Source organism: Oncorhynchus keta, unplaced genomic scaffold (assembly GCF_023373465.1).
Source record: "Oncorhynchus keta strain PuntledgeMale-10-30-2019 unplaced genomic scaffold, Oket_V2 Un_contig_29521_pilon_pilon, whole genome shotgun sequence".
Classification (NCBI taxonomy): domain Eukaryota; kingdom Metazoa; phylum Chordata; class Actinopteri; order Salmoniformes; family Salmonidae; genus Oncorhynchus; species Oncorhynchus keta.
The window spans coordinates 1-13,587 of record NW_026286590.1 but is presented as its reverse complement, the minus strand read 5'-3'; the positions used below and the strand labels follow the sequence as shown (position 1 = coordinate 13,587).

Below are 13,587 nucleotides of genomic sequence, written 5' to 3'. Positions count from 1 at the left end.
TCTCTCAGATATAGGACAGACACTTCAAAACATACGTCCATTTGATTTATCCCTCACCGACTTTATCACACTGACAGTATTTTTCAGTTCCAACCCATTTCTGGCGGCCTTCCTCCTTAAGTTTCCCAAAAACCACAAGCGATGCCTGTTAACGTTCAGACCGAATGTCTGGGCTCTTAAAGTCCCCTGGAAGAAGATGCCCCATCAATCCTGCTAAAGGTCGTTGGCCTCTATGAATGGGGCAGGCAAGGGGTTAATACTAATAATAATAATAATAATACTAAAAGCTATTTGATTCAATTGTTTTGTCTTTCAGAGCGGTGAGGACTGGAATATGTGACAGACACTTGTAAACTGCTGGTGATATATAACCCACCGTTGAAGATGCCTGTATTTTTCGGTGTCCAACCCGGGCTGAAGGACTTGTACCTCTCTACTAACCTGGGGACCTCAACAAGAAAGCTGAAGTCAAAGCCTGACAAAATCAACACCAGGAGGTAAGCTGTTGTTCTGGTATGGATGTTATTTAAATGGTCTTGGTAACAGAAGCTGGCTGGTCAAATTGTTTTGCCTGTTACCAGGAACATACTGACTGGTCACATCTGGCCTGTTACCCAGGACCATGCTGACTGGTCACATCAGGCCTGTTACCAGGAACATACTGACTGGTCACATCAGGCCTGTTACCAGGGCCATACTGACTGGTCACATTTAAATGGTCTGTTACCAGACCATACTGACTGGTCACAACTGGCCTGTTACCAGGAACATACTGACTGGTCACATCAGGCCTGTTACCAGGACCATACTGACTGGTCACATCAGGCCTGTTACCAGGACCATACTGACTGGTCACATCAGGCCTGTTACCAGGACCATACTGACTGGTCACATCAGGCCTGTTACCAGGACCATACTGACTGGTCACATCAGGCCTGTTACCAGGACCATACTGACTGGTCACATCAGGCCTGTTACCAGGACCATACTGACTGGTCACATCAGGCCTGTTACCAGGACCATACAGACTGGTCACATCAGGCCTGTTACCAGGACCATACAGACTGGTCACATCAGGCCTGTTACCAGGACCATACTGACTGGTCACATCAGCCTGTTACCAGGACCATACAGACTGGTCACATCAGGCCTGTTACCAGGACCATACAGACTGGTCACATCAGGCCTGTTACCAGGACCATACTGACTGGTCACATCAGGCCTGTTACCAGGACCATACTGACTGGTCACATCAGCCCTGTTACCAGGACCATACTGACTGGTCACAACAGGCCTGTTACCAGGAACATACTGACTGGTCACAACTGGCCTGTTACCAGGACCATACTGACTGGTCACATCAGGCCTGTTACCAGGACCATACTGACTGGTCACATCAGCCCTGTTACCAGGACCATACTGACTGGTCACATCAGGCCTGTTACCAGGAACATACAGACACTGGCTGTCCACAATAGGCCTGTTGTGACCAGTCAGTATGGTCCTGGTAACAGGCCTGTGTTCAATTCTTCAGCTATGTCCAGAGTGTATGGTAAATGTTCTGTTGTGAGTTCCAGCTATGTTCTGTTGTGAGTTCCAGCTATGTTCTGTTGTGAGTTCCAGCTATGTCCAGAGTGTATGGTAAATGTTCTGTTGTGAGTTCCAGCTATGTACAAGAGTGTATGGTAAATGTTCTGTTGTGAGTTCCAGCTATGTTCTGTTGTGAGTTCCAGCTATGTTCTGTTGTGTGTTCCAGCTATGTGTATGGTAAATGTTCTGTTGTGAGTTCCAGCTATGTTCTGTTGTGTGTTCCAGCTATGTGTATGGTAAATGTTCTGTTGTGAGTTCCAGCTATGTTCTGTTGTGAGTTCCAGCTATGTGTATGGTAAATGTTCTGTTGTGAGTTCCAGCTATGTTCTGTTGTGTGTTCCAGCTATGTCCAGAGTGTATGGTAAATGTTCTGTTGTGAGTTCCAGCTATGTGTATGGTAAATGTTCTGTTGTGAGTTCCAGCTATGTGTATGGTAAATGTTCTGTTGTGAGTTCCAGCTATGTGTATGGTAAATGTTCTGTTGTGAGTTCCAGCTATGTCCAGAGTGTATGGTAAATGTTCTGTTGTGAGTTCCAGCTATGTGTATGGTAAATGTTCTGTTGTGAGTTCCAGCTATGTTCTGTCGTGTGTTCCAGCTATGTCCAGAGTGCCTGTAAGATCTTCAAGGCTGCGGAGGAGTGTCGTCTGGATGGAGACGAGGAGAAGGCCTATGTTCTCTACATGAAATACCTAACGGTTTATGATCTCATCAAGAAGAGGCCCGACTTCAAGCAGCAACAGGTACCAACCGTGGTCCATTAGTTCACTCCGTACCACCGACGGTAGCCCTGTCGAAAACAAGTGTTTCTTTATATGGACACGTTCAGGTTATAAACCTTCCCTGTTCTTCCATTTGGTCCCTAGTGAATACAACCCATGTTTTGCTACTCAGACCACAGAGGGAGTTCAAGCCATGCGATATGTTTTAAAGGAGACTGGGAGCTCCCATGTATTCAGTGGTTTTTCAGACTGTAGGAATGTAATGGGGGGCGCAGCGTGTAGAGGGGAGAACAGGGGGGGGGGAGTAGTCTGTGAAGAGGGATTCAACCCCATGCCGACACAGGCTGTGTGCTTGTAGACTGCAGAACTAGTGATGAGCCACACTCCCACACGGGACTGTTATGATACTGGCCATATTTGAGGGTTCGAACCGTACGAGGACAAGGCTTCCTACCGTGATTTCACGCTCTATTGATTTTGACTTTATTTTACCTTTATTTAACTAGGCAAGTTCCAAATTCTTATTTTCAATGACGGCCTGGGAACAGTTTAACTGCCTGTTCACGCTCTATTGATTTTGCCGATTTGGTTATAGAATAGTACTGTCTTAGTCGAAGTGGATGCTGCTGGTTTCACGTTAACCATCAATACTAAATAAAGGTACTTGACTTCCGCGGACATTGTGAAAAGTCATTCTGTTTGGCAACGACACAATGTATTGATTTTTGACCAGCTGTGTTTTCCCTCCCGTTGTTGAGACGGCTGTCATCTGAAGCACCTTTCCTCTCTGTTGTCCAAGGAGTTCTTCCTGTCCGTGTTGGGGCCCACCAGCTTTAAAAAAGCAATAGAAGAAGCCGAGAAACTCTCTGAAAGCCTTAAACTCAGGTTGGTGTGTCGAGTCGTCGTTTATTCACAGACATTACGTTCACTATGTGCTGGATGTTACTAAATCAACTGGTATTCAGTTGGCAGAGGTTTTAGCTGAACTTCAATAACCCTGAATGGTTTCAAGGAGACCGTGGACTTTGCCAAAGACGGAGATACGTTGATTTGAAGCTATAGAATCTCAGCCTAATGCTTCTACAGGTTACTGTGTGTGTGTGTGTGTGTGTGTGTGTGTGTGTGTGTGTGTGTGTGTGTCTGTGTGTTTAGGTACGAGGAAGTCGAGGTTCGCAAAAAGCTTGAGGAGAAAGAGAGACAAGAGGAGAAGAAAAGGAGGGAGGATAAGACGGAGAAAGATGGAGGGAGGGCATCTCCGAAAGCAGGGAAAGAGATCAAGAAGGTAGGTCCCTGAATGATGACGAGGACACAACAGCTCTATGGAAGGCTGTGAGGTCGATACGTAAACTCAGATAAGCAAGTGGTACTGGAAAAGGAAATGTCTGTGAGGTCGATACGTAAGCTCTGTCAGCACCACCGCTTTCGGCACCAGTTGTTGACACCACCCCTGTCGACACCACCCCTGTCGACACCTCCCCTGTCGACACCTCCCCTGTCGACACCTCCCCTGTCGACACCACCCCTGTCGACACCTCCCCTGTCGACACCTCCCCTGTCGACACCTCCCCTGTCGACACCCTGTCGACACCCCCCTGTCGACACCACCCCTGTCGACACCTCCCCTGTCGACACCTTCCTGTCACACTCCCCTGTCGACACCTCCCCTGTCGACACCTCCCCTGTCGACACCTCCCTTTGTTGACCCCTGTCGACACCTCCCCTGTCGACACCACCCCTGTCGACACCACCCTTGTCGACACCTCCCCTGTCGACACCACCCCTGTTGTCGACACCTCCTGTCGACACCTCCCCTGTCGACACCACCAGTCTACACCACCCCTCGACACCACCCCTGTCGACACCTCCCCTGTCGACACCACCCTGTCGACACCACCCCTGTCGACACCTCCACCTCCCCTGTCGACACCACCCCTGTCTCCCTGTCGACACCTCCCCTGTCGACACCACCAGTTGTCGACACCACCTCCTGTCGACACCACCCCTGTCGACACCACCAGTTGTCGACACCTCCCTGTCTACCTCCCCTGTCGACACCTCCTGTCCTGTCGACACCTCCCCTGTCACACCTCCCCTGTCGACACCACCAGTTGTCGACACCTCCCCTGTCGACACCTCCCCTGTCGACACCACCAGTTGTTGACACCTCCCCTGTCGACACCACCAGTTGTCGACACCTCCCCTGTCGACACCACCAGTTGTCGACACCTCCCCTGTCGACACCACCAGTGTCGACACCTCCCCTGTCGACACCTCCCCTGTCGACACCACCAGTTGTCGACACCTCCCCTGTCGACACCTCCCCTGTCGACACCACCAGTTGTCGACACCTCCCCTGTCGACACCACCCTGTCGACACCTCCCCTGTCGACACCACCAGTTGTCGACACCTCCCCTGTCGACACCACCAGTCCCCTGTCGACACCTCCCCTGTCGACACCTCCCCTGTCGACACCTCCCCTGTCGACACCACCAGTGTGACACCACCCCTGACACCACCCCTGTCGACACCTCCACACCTCCCCTGTCGACACCACCAGTTGTCGACACCTCCCCTGTCGACACCACCAGTTGTCGACACCTCCCCTGTCGACACCACCCCTTGTCGACACCTCCCCTGTCGACACCACCAGTTGTCGACACCACCCCTGTCGACACCACCAGTTGTCGACACCACCCCTGTCGACACCACCCCTTGTCGACACCTCCCCTGTCGACACCACCAGTTGTCGACACCACCCCTGTCGACACCACCAGTTGTCGACACCTCCCCTGTCGACACCACCAGTTGTCGACACCTCCCCTGTCGACACCTCCCCTGTCGACACCACCAGTTGTCGACACCACCCCTGTCGACACCACCCCTGTCGACACCACCAGTTGTCGACACCCCTGTCGACCCTCCCTGTCGACGACACCTCCTGTCGACACCACCCTGTCGAGTCCCTGTCTACACCACACCACCCCCTGTCGACACCTCCCTGTCGACACCACCCTGTCGACACCACCAGTTCGACACCACCCCTGTCGACACCTCCCCTGTCGACACCTCCCCTGTCGACACCACCAGTTGTCGACACCACCAGTTGTCGACACCACCCCTGTCGACACCACCAGTTGTCGACACCTCCCCTGTCGACACCTCCCCTGTCGACACCACCAGTTGTCGACACCACCAGTTGTCGACACCACCCCTGTCGACACCACCAGTTGTCGACACCTCCCCTGTCGACACCTCCCCTGTCGACACCACCCCTGTCGACACCCTCCCCTGTCACCTCCCTGTCGACACCACCCTGTCGACACCACCCATGTCGACACCACCAGTCACCTCCCCTGTCGACACCACCCCTGTCGACACCTCCCTACCACCAGTTGTCGACACCACCCCTGTCCCCACCCCTGTCGACACCACCCCTGTCGACACCACCCCTGTCGACACACTCCTGTCGACACCACCCTGTCGACACCACCCTGTCGACACCTCCCCTGTCGACACCTCCCCTGTCGACACCACCCCTGTTACACCTCCTGTCGACACCACCCCTGTCGACACCTCCCCTGTCGACACCTCCCCTGTCGACACCTCCCTGTCGACACCACCCCTGTCGACACCACCCCTATCGACACCTCCCCTGTCGACACCACCCCTGTCGACACCACCCCTGTCGACACCACCCCTGTCGACACCTCCCTGTCTTGTCGACACCTCCCCTGTCGACCCCCTGTCGACACCACCCCTGTCGACACCACCCCTGTCCCCTCCCCTGTCTACACCAGCTTTGTCGACACCTCCCCTGTCGACACCACCCCTGTCTACACCACCCCTGTCGACACCACCCCTGTCACCCACCTCCCTGTCGACACCACCCCTGTCGACACCTCCCTGTCGACACCTCCCCTGTCGACACCACCCCTGTCGACACCTCCCCTGTCTACACCACCCCTGTCGACACCTCCCCTGTCGACACCACCCCTGTCCACCCCCTGTCGACACCACCTGTCGACACCTCCCCTGTCGACACCACCCCTGTCGACCACCCCTGTCGACACCTCCCCTGTCGACGACACCTCCCCTGTCTACACCAGTTGTCGACACCACCCCTGTCGACACCACCCCCTGTCTACACTCCCTGTCTACAGTCCCCTGTCGACACCACCCCTGTCTACACCACCCCTGTCGACACCTCCCCTGTCACCTCCCCTGTCGACACCTCCCCTGTCGACACCACCCCTTGACACCTCCTAATGTCGACACCACCCCTGTCTACACCAGTTGTCGACACCCACCCCCCTGTCGACACCACCCCTGTCGACACCTCCCCTGTCGACACCTCCCCTGTCTACACCAGTTGTTGACACCACCCCTGTCTACACCAGTTGTCGACACCACCCCTGTCTACACCAGTTGTCGACACCACCCCTGTCTACACCACCCCTGTCAGACACCACCCCTGTCGACACCACCCCTGTCTACACCAGTTGTCGACACCACCCCTGTCTACACCAGTTGTCGACACCTCCCCTGTCTACACCAGTTGTCGACACCACCCCTGTCGACACCACCCCTGTCTACACCAGTTGTCGACACCACCCCTGTCTACACCAGTTGTCGACACCTCCCCTGTCTACACCAGTCTACACCAGTTGTCGACACCACCCTGTCTACACCTCCCCTGTCGACACCACCCCTGTCGACACCAGTCCCCTCGACCCACCCCTGTCTACACCTCCCTGTCTACACCTCCCCTGTCGACACCACCCCTTTCGACACCTCCCCTGTCGACACCTCCCCTGTCGACCCTCCCCTGTCGACACCAGTTGTCGACACCTCCCTGTCTACACCTCCCCTGTCGACACCACCCCTGTCTACACCTCCCTGTCTACACCTCCCCTGTCGACACCTCCCTGTCTACACCTCCCCTGTCGACACCTCCCCTGTCTACACTCCCCTGTCTACACCTCCCCTGTCGACACCACCCCTGTCTACCACCCCTGTCGACACCACCCCTCGACACCTCCCCTGTCGACACCACCCTGTCTACACCCCCTGTCCACCTCCTGTCGACACCACCCCTTTCGACACCACCCCTTCCACCCCTGTCGACACCTCCCCTGTCGACACCTCCCCTGTCGACACCTCCCCTGTCGACACCTCCCCTGTCTACACCTCCCCTGTCGACACCACCCTGTCGACACCACCCCTGTCGACACCACCCCTGTCGACACCCCCCCCTGTCGACACCACCCCTGTCGACACCACCCCTGTCGACACCACCCCTGTCGACACCACCCCTGTCGACACCACCCCTGTCGACACCACCTCCCCTGTCGACACCACCCCTGTCTACACCACCCCTGTCGACACCTCCCCTGTCTACACCTCCCCTGTCTACACCTCCCCTGTCGACACCACCCCTGTCGACACCACCCCTGTCTACACCTCCCCTGTCTACACCTCCCTGTCTACACCACCCCTGTCGACACCTCCCCTGTCTACACCACCCCTGTCGACACCTCCCTGTCTACACCTCCCCTGTCTACCCACCCCTGTCTACACCACCCCTGTCTACACCACCCCTGTCGACACCACCCCTGTCTACACCTCCCCTGTCGACACCACCCCTGTCTACACCACCCCTGTCGACACCACCCCTGTCGACACCTCCCCTGTCTACACCTCCCCTGTCTACACCTCCCCTGTCGACACCACCCCTGTCGACACCTCCCCTGTCGACACCACCCCTGTCGACACCACCCCTGTCGACACCACCCCTGTCAGCACCAGTTGTTGTGGTTGAGAGTTGGTCCTTTAAGATGCTGTGGTCTCAGTTGTAATGTTCTGTGTTCTAGGTAAAAGAGCAGAAGGAGTTGAAAAATGTAACTTCAAAAGGTAAGGATGGTGACCAGCAAACTGACTCAAATGCTTTTTAAAAAGGTTCAGAATTTGAGTTAATATGAAGTTATGACATGAATATAAGTTGTTTTACACAACAGGTTGATGTTTATTGATTTATCCATCTTTTATTATCCCCTCCCTCCCTCCCTCCGTACCTCCCTCCCTCCCTCCCTCTGTTCCCCCCCCTCCCTCCTGCCTCCTCCCTCCGTGCCTCCCTCCTTCCTCCGTGCCTCCTCCCTCCGTACCTCCCTCCCTTCGTACCTCCCCTCCCTCCGTACCTCCTCCTCCGTACTCCCTCCCTCCCCTCCCTCCCTCCCTCCCCTCCGTACCTCCCTCCCCATTGCCTTCCTCCGTACCTCCCTTCGTCCCCTCCCTCCGTCCCTCCCGCCGTACATCCCTCCCTCCGTGCCTCCCTCCCTCCCACATCCCCTCCCTCCCTCCCTCCGTACCTCCCTCCCTCCGTGCTCCCTCCGTCCCTCCCTCCTCCCTACCTCCTCCCTCCGCCCTCTCCCCTCCTCTCCGTGCCTACCTCCCTCCCTCCCCCTCCTCCGTACCTCCCTCCCTCCCTCCCCTCCTCCCTCCCTCCGTCCATTGTACTCCCCTCCCCTCCCTCCGTCCCCCTCCGTACCTCCCCCTCCGTCCCTCCCTCCGTACCTCCCTCCCTCCCTCCGTACCTCCCTCCCTCCCCTCCCTCCCTCCTCCGTTTGGCTCCCCTCCCTCCCTCCGTACCTCCCTCCCCCTCCCTCCCTCCTCCCTCCTCCGTACCTCCCCCTCCGTACCTCTCCCTCCCTCCCTCCAGTACCTCCCTCCCTCCGTCCTCCTCCCTCCCTCCACACCCCTCCCCTCCTACTCCCTCCTCTCCGTCCTCTCCTCCCCTCCCTCCTCCCTCCCTCCTCCCTCCCGTACCTCCCCTTCCTCCCTCCCTCCCTCCTCCATACCTACCTCCCTCCCTCCCCTACCTCCTCCCTCCCTCCCTCCCTACCTCCCTAGCTGCTGTGTCAGCGGGAGGGATCACAGCAGAGGGGTTGTTCAAGATGATGAGGGACCAGTCCATTACGGTCATTGTGATGGACGCTCGCTGCCTCCGAGACTTCCAGGACTCACAGATCCAGGTCCCCACCCAGACTGTCATCAGTGTCCCAGAGGAGGCTATCAACCCTGGGTACGGAGGGAGCGATGGGTGGAGGGTTGTAATGGTTGATCCAGGTCTCCACTCTGACCATGCCCAAATAAATGTATTAAAATCGACTAATAATCACTATGGGCTACAAGCTGTCTTCTCTGGGGCCACATTCAGCCCGTGGGCCGTGTACCCCTGCACAGGGTAACAGGTCATCATTCTGTTCCCACAGCATCACAGTGAACCAGATTGAGGCCAATCTACCTGATGCGTCCAGAGAGACGTGGAAGAGACGGGGGTTCGTAGATTACATCATCCTACTGGACTGGTTCAGCTCTGTTACTGACCTCAAACTGGGAAGCACCTTACAAAGCCTCAAAGATGCTCTCTACAAGGTAACATAACATAGGAATGTGTGTTCCCTGCAATGCTTCCTCAGTCAGTGTTTCCATTGAGGTAATGTGTGTTTCCATTGAGGTAATGTGTTTCCATTGAGGTAATGTGGGTTTCCATTGAGGTAATGTGGGTTTCCATTGAGGTAATGTGTGTTTCCATTGAGGTAATGTGTGTTTCCTCAGTCAGTGTGTTTCCATTGAGGTAATGTGGGTTTCCATTGAGGTAATGTGGGTTTCCATTGAGGTAATGTGGGTTTCCATTGAGGTAATGTGGGTTTCCATTGAGGTAATGTGGGTTTCCATTGAGGTAATGTGTGTTTCCATTGAGGTAATGTGGGTTTCCATTGAGGTAATGTGTGTTTCCTCAGTCAGTGTGTTTCCATTGAGGTAATGTGGGTTTCCATTGAGGTAATGTGTGTTTCCATTGAGGTAATGTGGGTTTCCATTGAGGTAATGTGGGTTTCCATTGAGGTAATGTGGGTTTCCATTGAGGTAATGTGGGTTTCCATTGAGGTAATGTGTGTTTCCTCAGTCAGTGTGTTTAATTGAGGTAATGTGTGTTTCCATTGAGGTAATGTGTGTTTCCTCAGTCAGTGTGTTTAATTGAGGTAATGTGTGCTTCACAGTGGGACAGTACCACTATCCTGCGTAGTGAGCCCATGGTTCTGGAGGGAGGCTATGAGAGCTGGCTCCTCTTCTACCCCATGTACACATCCAACGCCAAAGTCAGACCGCCCCGAACACACAGCTACAGCACCCTCCCACAGCGTGAGTACCCCTTAACCCTCACCCTAACCCCCGAACACACAGCTACAGCACCCTCCCACAGCGTGAGTACCCCTTAAACCTTACCTTAACCTTAACCCCCCGAACACACAGCTACAGCACCCTCCCACCATGTGAGTACCCCTTAACCCTTACCTTAACCCTCACCCTAACCCCCCGAACACACAGCTATAACACCCTCCCACAGTGTGAGTACCCCTTACCCTTACCCTCACCCTAACCCCCCGAACACACAGCTATAACACCCTCCCACAGCGTGAGTACCCTTAACCCTTACCTTAACCCTAACCCCCCCGAACACACAGCTACAGCACCCTCCCACAGCGTGAGTACCCCTTAACCCTTACCTTAACCCTAACCCCCCCCGAACACACAGCTATAACACCCTCCCACTGCGTGAGTACCCCTTAACCCTTACCTTAACCCTAACCCCCTGAACACACAGCTACAGCACCCTCCCACAGCGTGAGTACCCCTTAACCCTTACCTTAACCCTAACCCCCCGAACACACAGCTACAGCACCCTCCCACAGCGTGAGTACCCCTTAACCCTTACCTTAACCCTAACCCCCTGAACACACAGCTACAGCACCCTCCCACAGCGTGAGTACCCCTTAACCCTTACCTTAACCCTAACCCCCTGAACACACAACTACAGCACCCTCCCACAGCGTGAGTACCCCTTAACCCTTACCTTAACCCTAACCCCCCGAACACACAACTACAGCACCCTCCCACAGCGTGAGTACCCCTTAACCCTTACCTTAACCCTAACCCCCCGAACACACAGCTACAGCACCCTCCCACAGCGTGAGTACCCCTTAACCCTTACCTTAACCCTAACCCCCCGAACACACAACTACAGCACCCTCCCACAGCGTGAGTAGTCAGCCACCAATTTTGCAAGTTCTCCCACTTAAAAAGATGAGATAGGGCTGTAATTTTCATCATAGGTACACTTCAACTATGACAGACGAGAAAAAAAAATCCAGAAAATCACATTGTAGGATTTTTAATGAATTTATTTGCAAATTATGTCTGACCCACTGGGAATGTGAAAATTCGCAAAAAATAATTCTCTACTATTATTCTGACATTTCACATTCTTAAAATAAAGTGGTGATCCTACCTGACCTAAGACAGGGCATTTTTACTAGGATTAAAAATCAGGAATTGTTAACTGAGTTTAAATGTATTTGGCTAAGGTGTAAGTGAACTTATATTTCTTATTCCATCCCTTCGATTTGTGTGTATAAGGTAGTTGTGGAATTGTTAGATAGTGCTGCACTGTCAGAACTAGGAGCACAAGCATTTCACTACACTCTCATTAACATCTGTGTATATGTGTGGTATATGGTATGTGATCAATAACATCTCTTAACCATGTGTATGTGACCAATAACATCTGCTAACCATGTGTATGTGACCAATAACATCTGCTAACCATGTGTATGTGACCAATAACATCTGCTAACCATGTGTATGTGACCAATAACATCTGCTAACCATGTGTATGTGACCAATAACATCTGATAACCATGTGTATGTGACCAATAACATCTGATAACCATGTGTATGTGACCAATAACATCTGATAACCATGTGTATGTGACCAATAACATCTGATAACCATGTGTATGTGACCAATAACATCTGATAACCATGTGTATGTGACCAATAACATCTGCTAACCATCTGATCTGCTAACCATGTGTATGTGACCAATAACATCTGCTAACCATGTGTATGTGACCAATAACATCTGCTAACCATGTGTATGTGACCAATAACATCTGCTAACCATGTGTATGTGACCAATAACATCTGATAACCATGTGTATGTGACCAATAACATCTGATAACCATGTGTATGTGACCAATAACATCTGATAACCATGTGTATGTGACCAATAACATCTGATAACCATGTGTATGTGACCAATAACATCTGATAACCATGTGTATGTGACCAATAACATCTGATAACCATGTGTATGTGACCAATAACATCTGATAACCATGTGTATGTGACCAATAACATCTGATAACCATGTGTATGTGACCAATAACATCTGATAACCATGTGTATGTGACCAATAACATCTGATAACCATGTGTATGTGACCAATAACATCTGATAACCATGTGTATGTGACCACCATCTGATAACCATGTGTATGTGACCAATAACATCTGATAACCATGTGTATGTGACCAATAACATCTGCTAACCATGTGTATGTGACCAATAACATCTGATAACCATGTGTATGTGACCAATAACATCTGATAACCATGTGTATGTGACCAATAACATCTGATAACCATGTGTATGTGACCAATAACATCTGATAACCATGTGTATGTGACCAATAACTCTGATAACCATGTGTATGTGACCAATAACATCTGATAACCATGTGTATGTGACCAATAACATCTGATAACCATGTGTATGTGACCAATAACATCTGCTAACCATGTGTATGTGACCAATAACATCTGATAACCATGTGTATGTGACCACTAACATCTGATAACCATGTGTATGTGACCAATAACATCTGATAACCATGTGTATGTGACCAATAACATCTGATAACCATGTGCATGTGTGACCAATAACATCTGCTAACCATGTGTATGTGACCAATAACATCTGCTAACCATGTGTATGTGACCAATAACATCTGCTAACCATGTGTATGTGACCAATAACATCTGCTAACCATGTGTATGTGACCAATAACATCTGCTAACCATGTGTATGTGACCAATAACATCTGCTAACCATGTGTATGTGACCATTAACATCTGCTAACCATGTGTATGTGACCAATAACATCTGCTAACCATGTGTATGTGACCAATAACATCTGCTAACCATGTGTATGTGACCAATAACATCTGCAACCATGTGTATGTGACCAATAACATCTCTTAACCATGTGTATGTGACCAATAACATCTGCTAACCATGTGTATGTGACCAATAACATCTGCTAACCATGTGTATGTGACCAATAACATCTCTCAACCATGTGTGTGTGACCAATAAC

At 52.2% G+C, this 13,587-nt stretch overlaps 1 protein-coding gene across 1 annotated transcript; it reads left to right on the top strand.

The window, feature by feature from the left end:
• Window positions 1-384: 384 nt before the first annotated feature.
• Window positions 385-10,572, top strand: LOC127923392 (ubiquitin carboxyl-terminal hydrolase 8-like; the record flags this gene model as incomplete). Its single annotated transcript, XM_052507429.1, has 8 exons — window positions 385-497; window positions 2,187-2,331; window positions 3,110-3,195; window positions 3,463-3,592; window positions 8,182-8,221; window positions 9,218-9,389; window positions 9,580-9,742; window positions 10,369-10,572. Coding segments are annotated over exons 1-8 (1,053 nt in total), but the record flags the coding sequence as incomplete, so codon positions are not given.
• Between the last annotated feature and the right edge of the window lie 3,015 nt (window positions 10,573-13,587).